The sequence below is a fragment of the Nanorana parkeri genome, unplaced genomic scaffold, assembly GCF_000935625.1.
Source record: "Nanorana parkeri isolate BGI_ZX_2015 unplaced genomic scaffold, ASM93562v1 scaffold1429, whole genome shotgun sequence".
NCBI lineage: Eukaryota > Metazoa > Chordata > Amphibia > Anura > Dicroglossidae > Nanorana > Nanorana parkeri.
This window is the reverse complement of record NW_017307697.1, coordinates 302,745-323,421: the sequence shown is the minus strand read 5'-3', so window position 1 is coordinate 323,421 and position 20,677 is coordinate 302,745. Positions and strand designations below refer to the sequence as shown.

Below are 20,677 nucleotides of genomic sequence, written 5' to 3'. Positions count from 1 at the left end.
TGCTGCCACAAAGTATTAGATATTAGATGCTTTCCTTCCCGTGGTGGCTTCCTGTGGTTCAATTGCATGACTCTGTATCCTAATGACTTTAAGGAGCAGGGTGGAAAGGAACAACAAATAAGGTTCTAAATATATATATATATAAAAATAAGTGTTTTTAAAAAGGCTTACATTCTTTAAGGGATGCCAATTTAACTAATTAAAAAAAAACTCATACCATCCTTCCTCTCATATTTTACCTAATTTTTAGTAGCAGTCCTACAAGTCTACTTTTTAAGAGTTACTTTTTTAGATTATCGGTACTATATGTGCATACTGGCAGCAGATGATTTACTGAGAATAAGTATTATGCAACCAGTCAATGTTAGGGCAGAACGGAGAGTGGCAAGACTGGTACAAGACAACAGAAGGGCAACAGTGCAGTGTCAGATTCCTCGCATCACCTTTCAACATCTCGTGGAGTCACGAGGCGGCCCAACAAAGTCATTTCATGGCCCAACGAAGTACTGATGGGGTGGTCATAATAATCTGGCCACTCAGTGTATATAGAGCATGGCATCAGGGGCAGATTTACTATTTGGGGGGTTACGGGACTTGGGAGACTCTTCTACTAGTTACGGTACTTAGTGATGCCATCAGTTTTAAAACAGGAATTAGATATATGCTGAGAATAATTATGTACCTGGGAGAGTTTATAGGATGTTAAAATAAGGCTGTGCTCATAGACTAGATGGGAAAGTTGCTAAAAGCAAAGTTTATTTTAGGAAACTGGAATAGGAAAGATATAAGAGACTGAAAGCCAAAGATGACATGGAAACAGTGAGGAAAACATATATGAAACACGGAAATATATAATGTGCCAGGAAGTGGAATAATTGCTGTAAATCCAAAATTATGATAAAAAAGACAAATTTGGGATCTACCGGGATGGAAAAGCTTGGAAGCAGATAATGCAAGAGAGCCCATACTATGGAATAGAATGAACAAGTTAGCCCCATGCTTTGGAATAGAAAAGGGATATTGAGCCCCATGCTGTGGAATGAAAAGGATAGGACAGCAGTAACATAGTGCAAAAGGACTAAAATATAGGAAAGTTCAATTATAACGTAGGAATAATAGGTATACTTCCTCCTAGAAAAGACAGATGCACACCATGTTAGAAAGGAAAAGAGAATTCAATGCAATAGAGCTCCAAACTAGAGAGTAGAAAGTATAGGTGGGCCTCAAGCTAGAGAATGAGCAGGACAGGGGGGCTTCAAACTAGAAAGTAGAAAGGACTGGTGGGCTGGATGCTAGAGAATAGAATGGACAGGTGGCCTCCATTCTAGAGAGTAGAAAGCACAGGTGGGCACCATGCTAGATAATGAAAAGAACAGGCCGGCTTCAAACTAGAAAGTAGAAAGGACTGGTGGGCTACAAGCTGAAAGTGGAAAGGATATATGGGCTAAATGCTAGAGAGTAATAAGGACAGGTGGGCTTTCTGCTAGAAAATGGAAAGGACAGGTGGGCTTTAGGCTGGAAGTAGAAAATAAATTTGGGCTCAATGCTAGAGAGTAGTCAGGACAGGTAGGCGCCATGCTAGAAAGTAGATAGGACAGGTAGATATCAAGATAGAAAGTAGAAAGGATAGGTGGACTACATGCTAGCGAATAGTGTGGACAGGAGGTCTCCAAGCTAGAGAGTAGAAAGGATAGGTGGGCTCCATGCTACATAATGAAATGGACAGGTGTGCTGGAAAGTAGAAAGGACAGATGAACTCCAAGTTAGATCATAAAAAGGAGAGGTAGGCTCCAGGTTAGAGAGTAGAAAGCACAGATGAACTCAAAGTTAGATAATAGACAGGACAGGTGAGTTCCACACTAAAAAGTAGAAAACACAGGCAAGCTTAATGATAGACAGCAGAAAGGGTAAGTGAGCACAATAGTAGCGAGTAGCAAGGACAAGTGGGCTCCATGCTAAAGAATAGAAATTACATCTGGGCTCCATGCCAGAGAGTAGAAAAGACAGGTCTGCTTCAAGCTACTCTGTAGAAAGAGCATGTGAGCTCCATACTAGAATGTAGAAAGGATAGGTGAGCTCCATGCTAGAAAGAATAAAGAACAAAAGACAGGTGGGCTCCAAGCTAGAGCTTGAAATAGACTGGTGGTCTCCATATTATAGCATAGAAAAGGACAGGTGGTCTCCAAGCTAGAAAGTGGAAAGGACGGGTGGGCTCCATGCTAGAGAGTAGAAAGGAAAGCTGAGTGCCATGCTAGAAAGTAGAAAGGACAGGTGGACTCCAAGCTAGAGAGTAGAAATTACTGGTTGGCTTTGTGCTAAAGAGTAGAAAGGACAGATGAGCTCCATACTAGAAAGTAAAAAGGACAGGTTGGCTGCATGCTATAAAGCGAAAAGGACATGTGGGCTCCATGCTAAAGAGTAAAAAGGACAGGGAAGCTTAAACTAGGGAATAGATTGTAGTTGAGCATTATTTACTAGAAAGGGCGGGCAGGCAGGCAGGCTTCAAGCTGGAGAATGGAAAGGACAGGTGGTCTCCAAGCTATAAGTAGAAAGGATATAAGGGGTCCATGCTAGAGAGTAGTAAGTACAGTTCGGCTTCATGCTCAAGAGTAGAAAGGATGACTGAGCTTCATGCTAGAGAGTAGAAAGGACAGATAGACACCATGATAGAAAGTAGAAAGGTGGGCTCCATGCTAAATAGTACAAAGAACGGGTGGGCTCCAAGCAAGAGAATAGAAAGCTCCATGCAAAAAAAAAATGGACAGGTAGGCTCCAAGGAAGAGCATGAATAAGACAGATGGCCTCCATATTAGAGGGGTGAGCTCAAAACTAGAGAATGGATTGTAGTTGAGAATTATTTACTAAAAAGGACAGGTACATGTCAAGACTCTAAGACAGAAAGTAGAAAGGTTGGGTGGGCTCCATGCTAGAGATTAATGGGGACAGGTGGGGCCATGCTGGAGAGTAGAAAAAACAAGTGGACCTATTCTAGACAGTAGAAAGGACAGGTGGCCACCATGCTAACATGCTAGAAAGCAAAAAGGATAAGTAGGCTCCATGTTTAAGAGTAGAAAAGAAAGGTGGGCTCCATATAGAGAATAGGAAGAACAACTGAGCTCGAAGCCATAGAATACATAGTAATTTAGCATTTTTTAATAGTAAGGGCAAGGCTAGGGAGTTAAAAGGACAGAGGAGATCCATGCTTGAGAAAATAAATCACAGTTTGAGCTCCATGCTCTGAAAATTTAAGACAGTATGGGAAAGCACCACACTTGAAAACATAAAGGGCAGTTGATCTCCACACTGTGAAAAATAATGGACAGGTGGTCCCTACACAATGTAGTGAAAAGTATAGGAGAGATAGGCAATGGAAAAGAAAGGGCAAGCTCTCTCCATGCTGGAGAATAGAAAATATAGACATATTCCATGCTAAAGACTCTAAAGTACAGATAATCTCCATAATGGACAGTAGAAAGGATAGATGTGCTCTAACTTGGCAATAGAAAGGACAGGCATGCTGCATACTTAGAAATATAAAGGACAGCCAAGCTTCATGCTGGAAAAGAAAGGTATACTCTATATGAGAAAATGAAAAGTACATGAGTGCTAAACTATTAAGTAGATAAAATTCATACTAGAAAGTAGAAAAGACAGATAAGCTCCATGCTTGAAAGTAGAAAGGGAAGAAGAGGTCAATGCAATATAGGCCCAATCTAGAGAGTGGGAAGGACAGAAGAGCTCCAAGCTAGAAAGTAGAAAAAACAGGTGAGCTCTAAGATGGAGAGTAAAAAGGACAAAGGAGCTCCAAGATAAAAGAAGAAAGGATAAGTGGGCTCCATGCTAGATGGTAGGACCAGTCAGCTTTATTATAGACAAAAGAAAAGGGAGGCAAGCTCCATGCTAGATAGTTAAAATGACAAGGGAGCTCCACAATAAAGAGCAGAAAGGACAAGTGAGCTCCAAGCTGGAGAGCAGAAAGGACATCTTGGTTTCAAGTTAGAAAATAGAAAGGACAGGTGCACATCAAGCTAGAGAGTGGAAAGGATAAGTGGGCTTCAAGCTAAGAAGCAGATAGGCCAGGTGATCTCCACAATAGAGAGTAGAAAAGACAGATGGGATCCAAGCTAGAGAGTAGAAAGGACAGGTAAGCTCTATGCTACGGAGTAGAAAGGGCAAGTGCGCTCCAAACTAGACAGTAGATAGGACATTTGGGCTCCATGTTAGAGAGTTTTAACGACATTAGGGCTCCATGCTAGAGAGTTGTAATGACATTTGGGCTCCATGCTAGAGAGTTGTAAGGACAATTGGACTCCATGCTAGAGAGTTGTAAGGACAATTTGGCTCCATGCTAGAGAGTTGTAAGGACAAGTGAGCTCCATGCTACAGAGTTGTAAGACAAGTGAGATCCATACTAGAAAATAGAAATGACTGGTAGACTCCAAACTAGAGAGTAGAAAGGATGGGTGGGCTCCATGTTAGAGAGTAGAAAGGACAAGTGGGCTCCAAGCTAGGTAGAGAAGGCTGAGGTGGGCTCCAAGCTAGAGAGTGAAAAGAGCAGGTGAGTTCCATGCTTGAGAGTGGAAATGACTGGTGGGCTGTAAGATAGACAAGAGAAAGGACAGAGTAGAAAGGGTGGAGGAACGCCAAGCTAGGGAGTAAAAAGGACAAGTGGGCCCCATGCTAGAGAGTAGAAAGGACAGATGAGCTCAAAGCTGGAGAAGAGAAAGGACAAGTGAGCTCCATGCTAAATATAGAAAATGGATATTGTGAGCTCCATACTTGACAGTAAAAAGGACAGGTGGGCTTTACACTGAAGAGTAGAAAGGGCAGGAGACCTCCAAGCTATTAAACGTAGGAAGGACAGGTGGACTCCATGCTAGAGTAGAAAGGACAAGTGAGCTCCATGCTAGAGAGTAGAAAGATCAGGTGGGCTCCATGCTACATAGTAAAAAGGGCAGGTGAGTTTCACGCTAAAGTGTTGCAAGGAAAGGTAGACTATAAGATAGAAAGTAGAAGAACAGATGGGTTCCATGCTAGAAAGTAGAAAGGAAAGGTGTGCTCTTTGCTAGAGATTTAAAGGATATGGGGACCCAAGATAAAAAGTAGAAAGTCCACGTGGGCTCCATGCTAAAGAGTAGAAAGCACAGTTGAGCTTAAAGCTATAGGATTAATACGAGTTGAGTATTATTCAATAGAAATGGCAAGTGAACTCTGTGAAATAAATAGACAGTATAGAAGAACAAGGCGAGTGGGATCAAAGGACAGAGGAAATCCATGCTTGAGAACAGAAAGCATGGTTGAGCTCCATGCTATGTGATAGAAAAGTGATCTCCAAGTGAACTCTATAGAACAGAAAAGACAGATGGGCTTTACACTAAAGAGTAGAAAGGACAGGTGAGCTCCATGCTAGAGAGTAGAAAGGACAGGTGATTTCTGTACAATGGAATGAAACATATAAGAGAGATAGACGGGACAAGATCGTTTTATGCTAGAGAGTAGAAAGCATAGCTGCATAACATGCTAAACACTGGGAAGTACAGATGAGCTCCATAGAAGAAACTAGAAATAACATCTGAAATATCTGCTTTTAATTTGAAAGGACAAGCATGCTTCATACTTGAAATGAAATAGAAAGGACAGGTGTGCTCTATGCTTGGAAATAGAAAGGATGGACATGCTTCATGTTTGGAATTGGAAAGGACAGGTGGGCTTAATGAATGAAATTGGATAGGGCAGATGGGTTCCATGCTTGGAATTGGAAAGGACAGATGGGCTCCATGCTTGGAATTGGAATGGACAGATGGGCTCCACTCTAGCAAATAAAAAGACCCTGCACAATCACTCTAGGGAATAAAAGAGACATGTAAGCTCCATGTTAGGAAAGAACACATACAGGTAAGTCCCATACTATAAAAAAAGAAAGAACAGGTGAACTATGTGCAATAAAATAGACAGAATAGAGGACCAAACCATGGAGGTAAAATAATAGCTGAGCTAGGGATTAAAAAGGACTAATACACTTTACTTTAATTCAGGACAGGTGAGCTCAATGCTACGAAACAGAAAATTTAGGCAAGGTCTGAAATTAGGTGATAGGAAAATATGGAGAAAAAAGCACAAGCAAACTTTATGCTAGAGAACATACAGCACATGTGACCTCTGTCCAGTGCAACTGACAGGACAGGTGGTCTCTGTGTAATGGAGTAAAGGGGATAAAAGAGAAATAATATCGAACAAAAAGGACAAAAGGACAAGCTTCATAGTTGCAAACTGACCAGTCAGTTGATCTTTGTGTTGTTGCATGAAGAAGACAGGCAACCTCTGTGCTACGAAAAACGTGCTGTGCTGTGGGATAAGTGATGATGAAAGGGACAAGTGAGCTCTGTGCTGTGGAATGGAAGGGACTGTTGAGCTCTGTGCTGGGGAATATAAAAGGTGGGTAAGCTTTGCGCTGTGTAATGGAAGAAACAGGTGAGCTATGTTCTGTAGAACGGAAAGAGCTTGCAAAATCTCTGCTGTGGAATAAAAAGGGCAGGTGAACTATTTGCTTTGGAAAGAAGGGGCAGGTGAACTCTGTGCTTTGGAATGGAAGGGATAGACCAGCTCTGTGCTATGGAATGAGAGTCTAGGACATTAAGAAGACAAAAAATTATAACCTAGAAAAGACAAATGAATGGAGTGTTTGTTTATTGGTGCAAAGATTTTCTCAAGCTTTTTAAAAAAGGTTAACAAGGATCCATGAAATGGAAAGCATAATATATGCTGCGACTAAGAACTTTTAAAAATTAGACCAGAGCATTCATATTGATTTAAAAAAAGATGGGGCAGGGGAATAGCATCACATGCAGACACTTTTAGTGCCTCATATCTTGGGAAGTAACAATTAATTAGATATCCTGACCAATCCTTGATACCTCCCTTCCCACAAGAGTAGACATCTGACAGGCATCTCCCAAACTTCACAAACTGATCCCCTGACTACCAACTCCTGCCTATGGGGTAATAAACTAGGAGGCAAAACAAAGTGAGCTGACATTATTTAAATGAGACAGTTAATTCAAAAGAAATGAAAGTAGTAATCTATACTATAGACCCAAAAGATACTGAGCATATACACTTTTCTTTTCCATGCTCTTTTTAATGGGCTAAACAGAACAATTGGTGGCTATACAGTAATTGAGACCTGATAAATATTTAATATTTTCCACCCAGAGGATTTCATTCAAATTTGATCAATTATGATTTGTGATAAATGCAAACTTGTTTTTTTTATGACGACTATTTTACTTTACTAGCCGGCTAATAGAAGACGGTTATTTTGGGGTAGCAATAGCGCCAGAACTTTGACTAGATTTTGCTAAATCTACTAAAACTCACTGTTTTGATTGTCTTATTCATGCACTGCATTAGCCTATAAAGGAGAATGCTAAATAAAGAAAAAAATATTTTTTTATTATTCTTTGTGGGCATCTTTTTTATTGTAAATATTTGCTTTTCCATTACAAAAATGATGGCTGATAACTGTGTTAATGGATACTAGGAATGTACACACACTTTTAAGCAGAAGAGCAGGTTTAATTACTTTATATATGCTGTTAGATTTATTTGTAAAATCATCATTCTGTATATTTTCACAAGCATGTCTGTGAGCATGGAGTTTTACTTCATGCCATGATTAAGTGTGCCAAAAGTGCTGAAAATAAAATATTTTGGTTAATATTTTTTTGCTGTCACTTGTTTTCACAATCAATACATTTGTGTGGCTAACATGTGCCTTAATTCTGTGTAGCCACAAATACAGAAATTAAACTTACTGGTAACCATATTTCCACATATATGATATGACACCACACTTGACTGACACTTGACTGACAAAGTCCACCCAAGTGAAAAATTTGTTATATTCCTAATTCTTATGACGGATTGATGATCGTATCTACTTCTGTAGATAAAGTTCTAAGCACTTTGAGCATTACTAGGAACTGCAGAAGCACATTTAATTGATCAAGGTTTCTGAAACAGAATTTAAACTATAAACAGCATTGAAGAACTTTCCAATAATACCAGAAACATTTCCAGTGTTGCCCTAAATTTTAAATACTAATTTTGCTCTTGCATGGGCATGCTGAACTAAATGCTATAAAACATTAGTTGTGTTGCTGTCCAATATGTAATAAGACTCACAAAACTTTACCAGTACATTGTTAGGAAGCTATTATAAAGAACTTCAATCTGCAAAACATTAATTATTATGTTAATATCTGTTACCTTAATACCTTTTATAAGCGGAAGTAATTGGGGGTGAGGGTTTAACCACTTTCTGGCTGGTGTAAGTGGGTTTTCTTGGACTTGTACTGGCACCAAACCTCACAGAATACCCTTTGACAGGCATTGCATTTGTTTGGGCAGGGTTGGCATTCATGGTAGCTGGCTTAGAAGGTTGCCAAACCTTTGAGGTGATACTTTGTGACACTGATGTACCTGCAGGACTGGGTGACAGAAATGACGGTGTGCTTTCAGCACAGTCCATAGAAGGGTTCAAATCATATAATTATGACAATCAATACTGACTGAAGCAATGGTAATAGTGTACTGAACTACTAAAAATATACATTTCCAAGAATATAGCTTGGCTTAATTTTTTTTCTGATAGTAGCAATACTGTTAAAAGCACTGTCCTCATCCTGAAAATAATTAGATAACTAAAAACCCTGTAAATCATCATGGGGACCATCCATTCCCTTCACCTTCTTTAACTCAAATTAGAAAGTATGCAAATGCAGCCAAAGAAGATGGTTTACTTAAGGCAAATGGGCTGTTGCAAGGGAATTTTCCCTTTAGCGTATTGAATGTGGTGAATTTCATATTGCAAAGAATACCCATGTGCAAGGAAAATAACAAATATTTTTTTCTTGTATATGATTGGATGATGGAAGTCAGCAGATCTTCAACTAATTCACTAACCCTAAGGGTAGATTGCCTTGTACAGTGAAAATTCCCTTGCAAAGTGAACAGCCCATTTGCCATTAGTAAATTAACCTCAAAATGTTTGGTGCATGTAGCCATACTTGACAATATAACACATTATATATTCATCAACATGGAAGAAATGCTCCACACATGGGAATAGTGGACAATCACGTTAATCTTTGTTTTCCTACTGTAGAAGAATGTATCAGACTTGAAAGACTTGCCAAATGACCATCAAAACAATAGAAGGTCAATAATTTGATCATTTATTTTAAAAAAAATTATGTCCAAAATGATGAATTTACTTTTATATGATCTCAATTATTTTAAAGCAGTGCTATAGTTTATGAACCTAAAACCTAGACTTAAATATTTTATAAACCATCACTAACAAGACAAGTTTATATGTTTTTGTACAGTATTTCATTTGTTTATGGTCAGTCAGGCCACAAGATTTTTTCAGTGATGGATGGATATTATTCACATAAAATGCCCACTAGCTTCATATAGATCTTGGAGACTCTGATGATCAAATTAAAAGGAACAGCTCTGATCAGGACCCTTTCTCCTCTCTACTAAACACCTGTATCTGAAAGATGATGTATCACACACTGCATATTAAAATTGATTGTGTAATTGTAGTGCGCATGTGATGGTGAAGGTCTTATTGCAGTTTGAAGCCCCACAGTGAGCATGGTCATTGATGTCAAGTCTAATGTCTAATAATGACTCTATACTCACCAAGTACCACACCAGGGATTTTGCCAGCTAATGGAGAGTGATGACTGGCCGTTTGTCGTCTCCAACCTCACCAGGAGTATGTTGATAGGCTTCCCACTCCTACGTCATCAGATCACATATGACACAGCTTGCAAAGCCTTTCACCCATTTGTGAGTCACTAGGAGCCTCTTAAAGTATTGCTTTTTTCATTATTGTTTGTGAAGTATTTGGACGCAGAGGGGTTGTGTTTGGGGCTGTTGTAATTTTTGTTTTAGGGTGCAGGAGCTTTAAAGCAGATTTAAACATAAAAAATATATATTTTTTTAAAGAAAATACTTTGTGGCTGATTTTTCAATTGGCAATGTAATATTTACTTAGCTTAGGGGATGTGAAAATAAAATTTTGCAAACAAAACCCAATCACATGCAAGAAAGATAAAAAGAAAATTTCTCTTGCATATTATTGGATTATGGAAGTCAACAGAGCTTCTCCTCATTCACTAGGCTAAGGGAACATTTCCTTGTATAGTGAAATTTAACTTTGGTAAGTGAATAGCCTATTTGCCTTCAGTAAATCAACCCTCTTCTGTTAATGTCTCTTCTGCAAAAACAACGAATCGTAATGTATACTCCAAGCCCAATAGCTTCTGCATTTGCGAGATGCCGAGGATGAAGGCAGTGAAGCAGAAAAAAAATTACCTTCATCATGCATGTGCAAGACTTGCATCATCAGTTGCCATTCAATGGCTGAAAAAGACTAGAAAACGATGTCAGAGCAGCTAAAAGAGCGATGGGGAGGATCATAGACCTTTAAACCATGCCTTTGACTTATGAAAAGATCTTATTGCCAAAGTTCCTCCTCACTTATCCTGCTGCAGCAGACTTGGTCATTCTTTTACAACTACAGCATTGTAAAAAAAAAAAAAAAATCCAACAGAAGAAACCATAATAGGTGGGCAGATTCAAGAATTAAGACAAAGAGATCTGCCAATTCAATATGTTTGAGAAGACTATGTGCAATGTGTGTATACGTCTCCAAGATGTCTAAGAAGACTATGTGAAATTTAGCCAGCTGGTATCTAACCAGAACTGAAATCTCAAGTTTGACTGGACTGACTTTTTAATGAGAAAGTAGAACAGAGGGTGTACCTAACATTTTGAGTAACTATAGAATTATTGAATACATTATTAGAACTCATATTCCGATTTTTGCTTTATTTTCTTGTTTAAACTAGTCAGAAAAATGTATGTTTATTTTATAGACTGTTTGATTTTGAACCATCACTACAAATGCTAAACAATATATGTATGCTCTTTTTTTAACATTCTTGTACTGTTAATATTAGTGCAAGTTTCTTTTTCTCCAATCTGTGCTGTATAAGTCAGAGACAAAAAAAGTCCACTGCACAAGTTACCTTGTTTCGGGAGATTTGGGTACATTTTCCTTGCTGCTGCGGAAGAAGGGGACACAGTGAATGTGTTTCAAGAGACTCAAAGTATATTAATCACCTGTTCAGGGCAAGAGCCCCCAATCGTGATGGCATTATGAATGAAGATGGATAGGGGACATCCCTGCCATGTGTAATTAGCAACAGAACCATGACTCACTCACTTTGCCTTGTAAAACAATTTTCAATCTGAGAAGGCTATAGTTTAAAAGCCAATCAAGTATTAGAATTTGTAGTTCATTAACTGCTAGTTAACAGCAAAATACAATCCAAGTGTCACCTGAGTTATATTTCCGTATAGCTTTTAAGCTGCTTTGCCTTGATTGTATTCTACTTTGTTAGCAAACATATCTAGTTCTCAACTATGGCTAATGGTGAGTCACGGATTTTAAGTTTGACTGAAACTGGTGGAATGAAAGGTTATTCAGTGGTAAAAGGAAGTGAAAACAATAATATACCAAGAACCTCAAAGTACATGCAGTAGAAGTTAAAGATCACTCAAAGCATGAAAGTGAGAGGCGTGTCCAATAAAGTAAGAAGATGCTCCAAAAGTTCTAGAATCTATAAAGCAAGCAGTTGGGTAAGGCTTCTAGCAGCATTAGGCCTTTAGTTCTATACTCTACTTTTCATTTAAAATGCAAATTGCCCCAAACAATATTATATCATCCTTTTTTGACATTTTGTTCACTTATACATAATGTGGGTCTTTAGAGACAGTGGCAGGGGAGTTGATTTGTGTTAAGAGAAAGAGACGGGATGGGAAGAAGAAACAATATTTGTTAACACACAAAAATACATGGACGAAGAACATAAAGACCTGTAAATATGCTAAATTTTATGCTAAAACAGAAGTATCCTACTTCTAGATTATGTTATAAGCATAACATAATACACTTCCTACAGTTCACTACTGATTTTATTTACAGTTATATATTTTCATTGTGAGACTTAAGTTATGATGTTTAGTATGTATTAAGCAGGGGCGTAATTTAAAAAATAAATCCTTTATTGTAAGAATGCTACCTTTGTTTTAACATTTTAACACATTTGTACTAATTGTTAATATAGCTGAATCTAAATGCTACTTGGCTACTATCATATTATTATTATTAATATTATTATTGACATTTTTCTTCCTAATAACGTTATTCAATAATCAATAGTCAACAAACTATACTAGGAGAACCTAATTAACGTTATGTTAATTATACGTTCTTAATAAATTTAGAATTGAACAAATAGCTTAAACAGAAAAAATAAATATGAATAAACTTTACACACAATTGGTAATTGGTATTTTAAGGTTTTAAATAATAATTTTTTATTATAAAAAAAATAGTATTTTAATAGTAAATGATAAATCAAGTTACATTCCTTGTTTATAATACAAGTATTGAATTAGGTCAAATAATCGATAACAGCTGAATCAAGAACATTTGTATGTATTTGTTAATAGGAAAAATCAAAATATTTGTATACATTTTCCAACTAATAGTAACATGATATATTTGGTTTAACTGTAAAACTAAAAACTAACAAAGAAACCTTTCTTTGTCAATCTTTTTTTAAAAAGAGAAATAATTAAAGAAATGTGGTATTGTGGCCCTAATTTAGTATAGGTTTACCACATTACTAAACCTGAGTTCATTGCAAAAAGCTACTTTAGTTAAGAAGTAAAATAGTGGGATCACATTAATTTGACTTGCCATGTTCATTGTTATAGAGAAACTTAAAGCATTACTAAAGGCTAGGCATTTTTTACCTTAATGCAATCATCAAGGTAAAAAACACCCAGTACCTTTCTGTAACCCACGATTCCCTCTCCACACTTACCTGTGGTCAGTCAACTCCGCTGGGATCAGGAAGATACTCGACTTTCCCCGAACTTCCTGGTCCTGGGGGAGGGTGCTGAGGGCAGAGGAGCCATAGGTTCCTTTTGCCATCAGTCAAAGTGTGACTGTGGGAGAGGGGGACATGACTTGCCACAAGCTGTGTATAAATGCGCACAGCTAGATGCGGGAACGCGCAACCATGGGTGTTTTTGGCATCAGCAGCTAACTAGCTGATGAAGATACCTACACACAGGGAGGGTGGCTAGCAGTTTGGTGACAACTAGAAAATGAGGAAACTAAAAGGTTTAAAGAAGAAACAAAAGAAAATTCAATCAAGTCTGGCCCTCATAATAATAAAATTTGTTAACAAATGAAGGTTTAATATCACTTTTAAAAGTGTTTATTGGTTATTGTTAAATGTTTAGAGATTAATTTCTGTATAATAAAATTAACCTTAAATAAAGAATATAACTGAATCTATTTACAATTAAATTTAGTATAAGCACGTATACACTAATAATTTATATTTTATTCAATTTAATTTGATACTTTTTTCACAATGTCAAAAGTATTCACTTGGTAACACAGTAGTAAGAAAACTGAAAATAAATGTATAATGCTTCTCAGTATTACACATACAAGTAACATGCATTGCTAAGGGTACACCCACTTTTGCGAGGTACATACAGTCACTGTGCAGTGATAAAACTGTGACAGCATAAAACGAATTTTTTAAAACAAATAAAAACAACTTGTACACATGCTTCCTGATCTGTTTTTTTCATATTTTTTCATATTTAATATTCAAAGTAAATGGATGCATGTGTACTGTACAGTGACCGGGGTAGCTACAGAAGTGTATGCATAAATTCAGTGTATGGATTACATGAGGGAAATTAGGAATTCTCTCTTCTCGGCCACTTTTGGAAAACATGAACAGCCCACGCTAGAGGCCTTGATGAAAAAAAACACCCTTGAATTGAGGAAATGAGGCTTACTTGCAGGTTAAACACAGGGAAATATTCTTTGTAGACTGTTATTCACTTGAAAAGCTCCAAACTACCGAAGCTTGTTGTTAATTTTCTTTAATAGAGACTTTAAGAGATTGTCTATGTAAGGTGACTTGAGATTTGCTGATTTAAATCGGGCACTTTCATGCAGTTAAATGATAAAAAAAGTATAGTTCAAACAATACACTGTCCAGTAAGCAGCCCCTAAATGCCTTAAAATAAGTATGTAAAGTGCCTGGCAATTGTGGTTTGCTAATTTAATTATTGTATCTAATTTAATTATTGTATCATAAGATTATTGTATAAGAAGATTTCACCTATAGCCTGTGGAATAGCCTACAGATTATATTTGTAACTGAGCAAAGAACCAAGACCAAGTAAATCTCCAGGGTATTCAGCAGCAGAGAGGACTGCTGCTCTTTGTGTGAGAGCAGCAGTGTCAGTAGGGTTCCAACATGCCCACTGCCAGGTCAAAGCTAGTGCTTTGCAATCAGTAGGAAGCTTAAGCATTGCTGACTGCACAGCTCTAGCATTGACTCGGTGTGAGTGTGTGTTGGGGGGTTGTCAGACTGACACAGAAAGCAGCAAAGAAGTCTTCTCTGCTGTCAAATGCCCAGGGAACAGTCTGATTTGCTGCTAAAGTAGCACCAGTACCTTGAAGATAAACAGAAAGGGCTTGACAAGTTAATGTTTGGCAGTGTACTGGGTCTTTTTATAATATTTTTGGAGACTTTGGCTGACTTTAAATAAAAGGGACAATTGTTATTTGACTTAAAATCTACAAATTGTGCCTTCAAATTTATAGGGAAATTACATATAATGAAAAGCATTAAACTGGAAAAGGTTGCCATACAAAGCTAAAAAGTAAAGTTGTATATGCCAACCTATGTTTAGCAAGGTAAATATCCAGGGTATAAGGAAGCATATAAGCCAAAAGCACAGAGAGAGAGAAGATAATCAGGAAACAATGTTCAATATTACTGGTTAGGTATAATTAAGAGAACTAGAAGGATGTTTAATCAACAAAAAATGAATTAGTCAGGTTATATATTTGGTATGCACATTTATGTATAGGCTAATGGTTTCACATTTAAGACAAAGAAGCAATGTAAGAGGTTGAAAGTCTTGGCACCTGTTGTATTTGCTTCAAGAGTCAAATTCTTTATTATGACTATTCTACACAAGTCCTTTGTCATCCCAGTATATTGATTTGAATAATCTTCTAGTTGAAATATAAAAACTAAAGCGCAAATATATTTGTCATAGGTTAAGGTAGGGATGTTCAGATACCAGTATCTGTATCGGTGCCAATACTTGGCATTTTCACGAAAGGTACCAGGGTCACAGTGGTTGCAGCTGGGACTGGGCCCTGGCACTCTACCACTGTCCTGAAATTATTATTATTATTATTATACAGGATTTATATAGCGCCAACAGTTTGTGCAGCGCTCATTAGTCTGTATTGATTTAGAAAAACTGTCACAGGACACAGAAAAACTGTCACAGGACACTACAAAAAAAAGGTATCAGTAATTGGTATTTCTTATAAAATCATACATTAAAACAGGAATGCACAATCTCAAAAGCCCCGTAGCCAATGCTCCTGAAAAATGCCTCCTAACGTTTGAGTTTTTCTCTAGTATAGTCTTTCAATGGAGCTGGAAAAGTATCAGTACTTGTATTGTGCCAAGTACAGAACATGGTATCTTTGCATCCGTAGTTTAAGGGTTTAGAAAAGGAGATCAGACAGGTAATGTGAACCCCTATTCTAGAAAAGAAATCTCTGTGCAAGCATAATAAGCACTGATTACAGAAAAGAGGTGGTTATTACGGCAGAGCACATTTCAAGACCCAATGCAAGTGTCAGTGGCCTAGGCAAGACATAACTCCATGCCTTAGGTCAGATCTCTAATGCAGGGAACGTACACAGTTTGCCTCCAAAGGCAGCAATGGAATATACTAGTATGCTACAACTTCAAAAATTGTAAATGCGATAATCTGGTGTGTAAAGCATGCAGACTTACTGCATTCACTACGTGCAATATACAATCCAATTATATTGCATATCTAACTAATGTAAAGCATAAATTGGACAGCAGGGTAGTGAGGAAAGGGGATGGGAAAGGGTGGGAGGTTAGTCCAATTAAACAAGCACAGGCCACAGCAGATACGGGTGTTTCCTATACAGGAACCAGTCAAGCAATTTTACCTTGTAGGCAGATATTTTTGTATAGATTAACACTGGCAGCCCATTGGTAGCATCTTCATGGATGCACAAGCTTGCGGCTTATCAGTTCATTATGGGATGGCAGGATGGATCGGTTGCCCACGTGCTACATTTTATCTACTGAAGCAGTTTTCTAAGTATGCAAGGCCTGCCTACTCAAACTAGGGCATTTAACAAAACAAGAATTCTAAATGTGTAAGCCAAGGAGACATTTCTTACAACTGCACAGTTTGATGAGATATGTTATTGAAACAAACAGATGTAACGTTTCTAAAACATCTAATTCGTGTCATAGAAGGCATTGTCTTACTGTAATGAGGACACACTGGGGCTCGTGAAGGGTCATGCCCATAGCAACTAATAAAATCATAAGTCAATGTTTTAATACAATTTAAAAGGGTATTGCACACATCACGCTGCTCGCTATAGGGTTGAGTTACTAAAGAAGCAGTGCACGTTCACTTTGAAAGGGAATTCTTACTTTGCAAGGGAATTTTTGCTTAGCTTAGTAAATGTGGAAATCACTTTCTAGGGAAATACTCATGTGCAAGGAAAGTTAAGAAAAGTTAATTTTTGTTTGCACATAATTGGATGATGGAAATCAGCAGAGCTTCACCTCATTCACTAAGCTAAGAGGACATTGCCCTGCAAAGTAAAAATTCACTTTGCTAAGTAAGCAGCTTATTTGCCTTCAGTAAATCATCCCCAATGGTTAGCATTTCCTTTCTAAAGTTACATTTTAATCTCTCTTGATAACATTTTTTTCTGAGACTTTTACATTTTCTTATTCTGCAGACTGTGATCATAGGACTAGTTATTAAAAATTAAATATAGATGTAGTTTGTACTAAATTTTAATTTGCTAAGGTGTAAACGCTAAAAACAGAAATTTACTAAAAAGATTATTTGATCTTTCCTATGTTCCTGTTACTGTGTATTAGGTATTTAGGGCAATACATCAAATGGAGTTAAAACAGGAATTATTTGTAATTTATTTTATAATAGAGAAATAGAGCAATTATGAATGTTAGTTATCAGACTGTGCATAAAGTTGTGTAGTAGCCATGTTGTTTTATGATGGTAAATACAACTGCATATGCATTACTTATAATATCAAGCTGCATGGAATTAGGAAGCAGCTTTCATAACATGGTAAATAAATATTGCATTGATCAGAGGTAGCACTTCTGTACACAAATTAAATTATTAGCGCTTTATATATGTCATAAACTAGCTGTTCTGGATGCAACGTTGCTGCTGGAGAGTAAAGAAAATAATTGCATGTTTTTTAACTTCTGTCTTTGTGATGGAAGTGGTGACTTGAAAACACATAAAGGGAATGTATCAAAACTGGAGCAGATAAAATCTGGAGCAGCTGTGCACTGCAGCCAATCAGCTTCCATGTTTCATTTTTAAATCTTAACTGAAGAAACTGAAGAGAGAAACTGATTGGTTGCTATAGCCAACTGCTCCAGATTCTGTCTGCTGCAGTATTAATAAATTCCCCCCATTAGGTTTAAGAAGCCTTGGCAAAAGAGTTCTAATAAAAACAGGTTACATTTTTGACTGCGAGTTTAGCTCAATTTAAGTATTTAGATTTATATTTTCTTATAGCATAGAGTGTAAAACAGTGGTGGACAGCAACCAAGGGCAATCATACCAATGGTAAACCACAGTATGCCATTTGATGATTGGTTGTTTTAAAATACTCATCTCTGCTGTGTTTTCCCTTTTTTGAGTAGACTTTTGTAAAAGATACTTTTAAAAATGTAACCGTTAAATATGAATGTTAAAAGCAGTTAAACGTTATGTGAATAGGAGGAATGCATCTAAAACTTACATGAAATGTGTAATATTATAGATGTTTTAACTAACTAGTATTTTTTCAGAATAAGAATTTACTCTTCAGTAATTTCACCTTATGTCCACCAACAAAAAAAATTCAAAACACTGGCAAATATAAGATAGTGTGCTTCTATATTTAAAACATTTAGCATTTTGATATTTTAAGAAGATTAATATACTTGACAAATGTTTCTCTCTATTTAGTTTTGATGTTTGTAGGCTATTCAGCTTATCATAGAAGCTATATTTCTCTAGTAGTCATCATTCTTTTTTGACAGTCAACCTGACTGTTTCATTTAGGCAAATACAGCATGATGTTTTTATGAACCACTTTATTGTCAAAACACAAAACACAAACACATAATGTGGTTCTATTACAGAATATCATCATGAGCAAAAACAATACAGAAAATTGAATCTGTAATTTGAACATCAAAACAGTACATCATTGAATGCAATACAACATCTTATATTACATCATCCATCTTGGATTCCAATCATAAAATGTATATGACTACCCCACTGAATGCATCCTTATGTAACTAATACCTCTATTCTACTTTTTAATAGTTAAAATATATAATTGATACTGAAGAGGATTATCATATGTATCCACTGTTTCTATTATATCTAGACTGTTTTTAGCATCAAGTATAACAAATTTGTCAAGGTTTCTGTAGCATATTAGCCACTGAAAAGAAATTGTGATCTAGACATTAGAAATTCATCATCCAGTTAATCAATAATCATTTTAAGCAAACAATCCCTACCAAGGGATGTCCATAAACCATTGCTATTAACTATGTATTAAAATTATGATTATAGAATCTATGTAAAATAAAACATTAAAACCATACACACACTATACAAACTAAAGGCTTAACCACTTCTTTAAAATTATTTGCACTGTCATTAATAGGGCTCACAACTGTACAGATATTGCCAGCACCCACCACATAAGGGATCAGGGAGTTGAAAGGGTTGCTAGAAATGAGCATTTACAAAAGAAACCCAATCTACTACTATTTTACCTATATAGGAAGGCAGTAAAATAATGCAAAAGCAAAATAATTGTTAGCAAAGAGATTTGGGAACTGCAAATCAACAACATAGCAGGAGCTGTTCCTCTGCTTTGGCTTACAATACACTCTCTAATATCTACACTACAAAAATAAAACAGTCCCAACTAACTATATTTCAGTCAAGCTTGACCACCTGGCATCTCTTCCACTAAGCCAGTGCTGATCATCCACCTGCATAGCAGGCATGCATCCTACTCACGCTACACATTCCCTACTTTCCAGATCACTAATGTCTACCAAGATCACACAACACCTGACTAAGGTTAGTTTTTTTTTAGCTTTTGTTTCTATTTAAAGGAAAGGAAATACAAGAGAAACTTAATTTCAAACAGCAGTTTTAGGCTCTAAATGCAACACAAAGCAAATACCAATAACTATTTTATTATGTTTGACAATGGTGGGTTAAAATGATAACAGGAAAATAAGGTAATGACAGGCACTAAAAGAACACATCCCTGTGGGTTATTTTTTTTCTATTTATATATTTATATTTTATGTATATGGTAGATTGTATCTGCATAGTGATGCAGAACATTTTAGAGTGTTTCATTGCTTTTCAATAGATATTGTGTTACACGTGGGCATTTAACTTTTGACATTAAGGATTTGTGCTGAAAGGCCATGATGCCAGGTGCGCAATTTGGCAAAGCGTGGGCTGTTACGTTCCGTTTCAAACTTTTCCCTGTGGCATGGAGAAACAGAGAGAAAGAGAGAGAGAGAGGAGGAATAAAGAAAGGGGTTAGGGATAGTGACCGTCACTCCCCTGCCTAGAAATACAGCAGTTTATTTGGATAGTCGTTTGCCAAGATGGCTCTGTAATTGACTAGTAAGCCTTTGAGATGTCACACTGACATGCTGCTAAATGTTGCAATATGTTTTCTACCCTAAGATGCATGATTTTTCTACCTGTAGCAAGTTTTTCCCCTCACAAGGTAAATGTATGTGTCGGTAAAACGGGTACAACTGCAATTGCAAGCACACCACACTACCAGCCATCACCCTCAGCAAATGATTACAATAGTATCAAAAGATATTACTTTTTAGGAAAAAAACAAAATCCAAAGAAAGTAAAGTGTGGTGTTGAACGTATCTAGAATGCACTATTATGTTGTTGAACCACATGGTAATATAACGCACATCTCTCGTTGTTTGTGGTGCTGTTTATTTTGAATGGCGTTTCAACGCATCTACAAAGTGTACGCACATGTGGTTTTATTGTTTTTTAGAGTTTTCTGTCATAGGTATTTAAGGGAGGTTTCTCATTTTTATAATGTTATATCTACTGTATAAACTGAAATGGGTTATTTTTTATTCAAATGCACTAATCATATATTTTATATTTTAGCTTATACCTTTTGTTGCACGATGGTCTTGTAGTATTCTGTGTTTGCAAATAGTGGAACTGTTTAATGGTTAAATGTTGAAGGAAAGTAAAAACTGAGTGGCCAATGTAGTCTACCCATTTTTCTTGATGACCCTTGCTAAAAACTGCTACTATGTACAAAACCATTCAGAGTAAAGAGAATATATTATGACGCAAAATG

General features: G+C 36.8%; 1 protein-coding gene across 2 annotated transcripts in view; it reads right to left on the bottom strand.

The window, feature by feature from the left end:
- The window catches only part of LDB3 (LIM domain binding 3), a 146,221-nt gene that overhangs the window by 39,280 nt on the left and 86,264 nt on the right, over nucleotides 1-20,677 (bottom strand). Inside the window, exon 9 of one of the 2 annotated variants that reach the window (XM_018569944.1) lies at nucleotides 19,600-19,815. The exons of the other annotated variant lie outside the window; for it this stretch is intronic. Coding sequence (XP_018425446.1) covers nucleotides 19,719-19,815 — 97 coding nt within the window. The 3' untranslated portion in view covers nucleotides 19,600-19,718. Of the gene's footprint in view, nucleotides 1-19,599; nucleotides 19,816-20,677 lie in introns of those variants that run through there. 2 annotated transcript variants of the gene reach the window in all.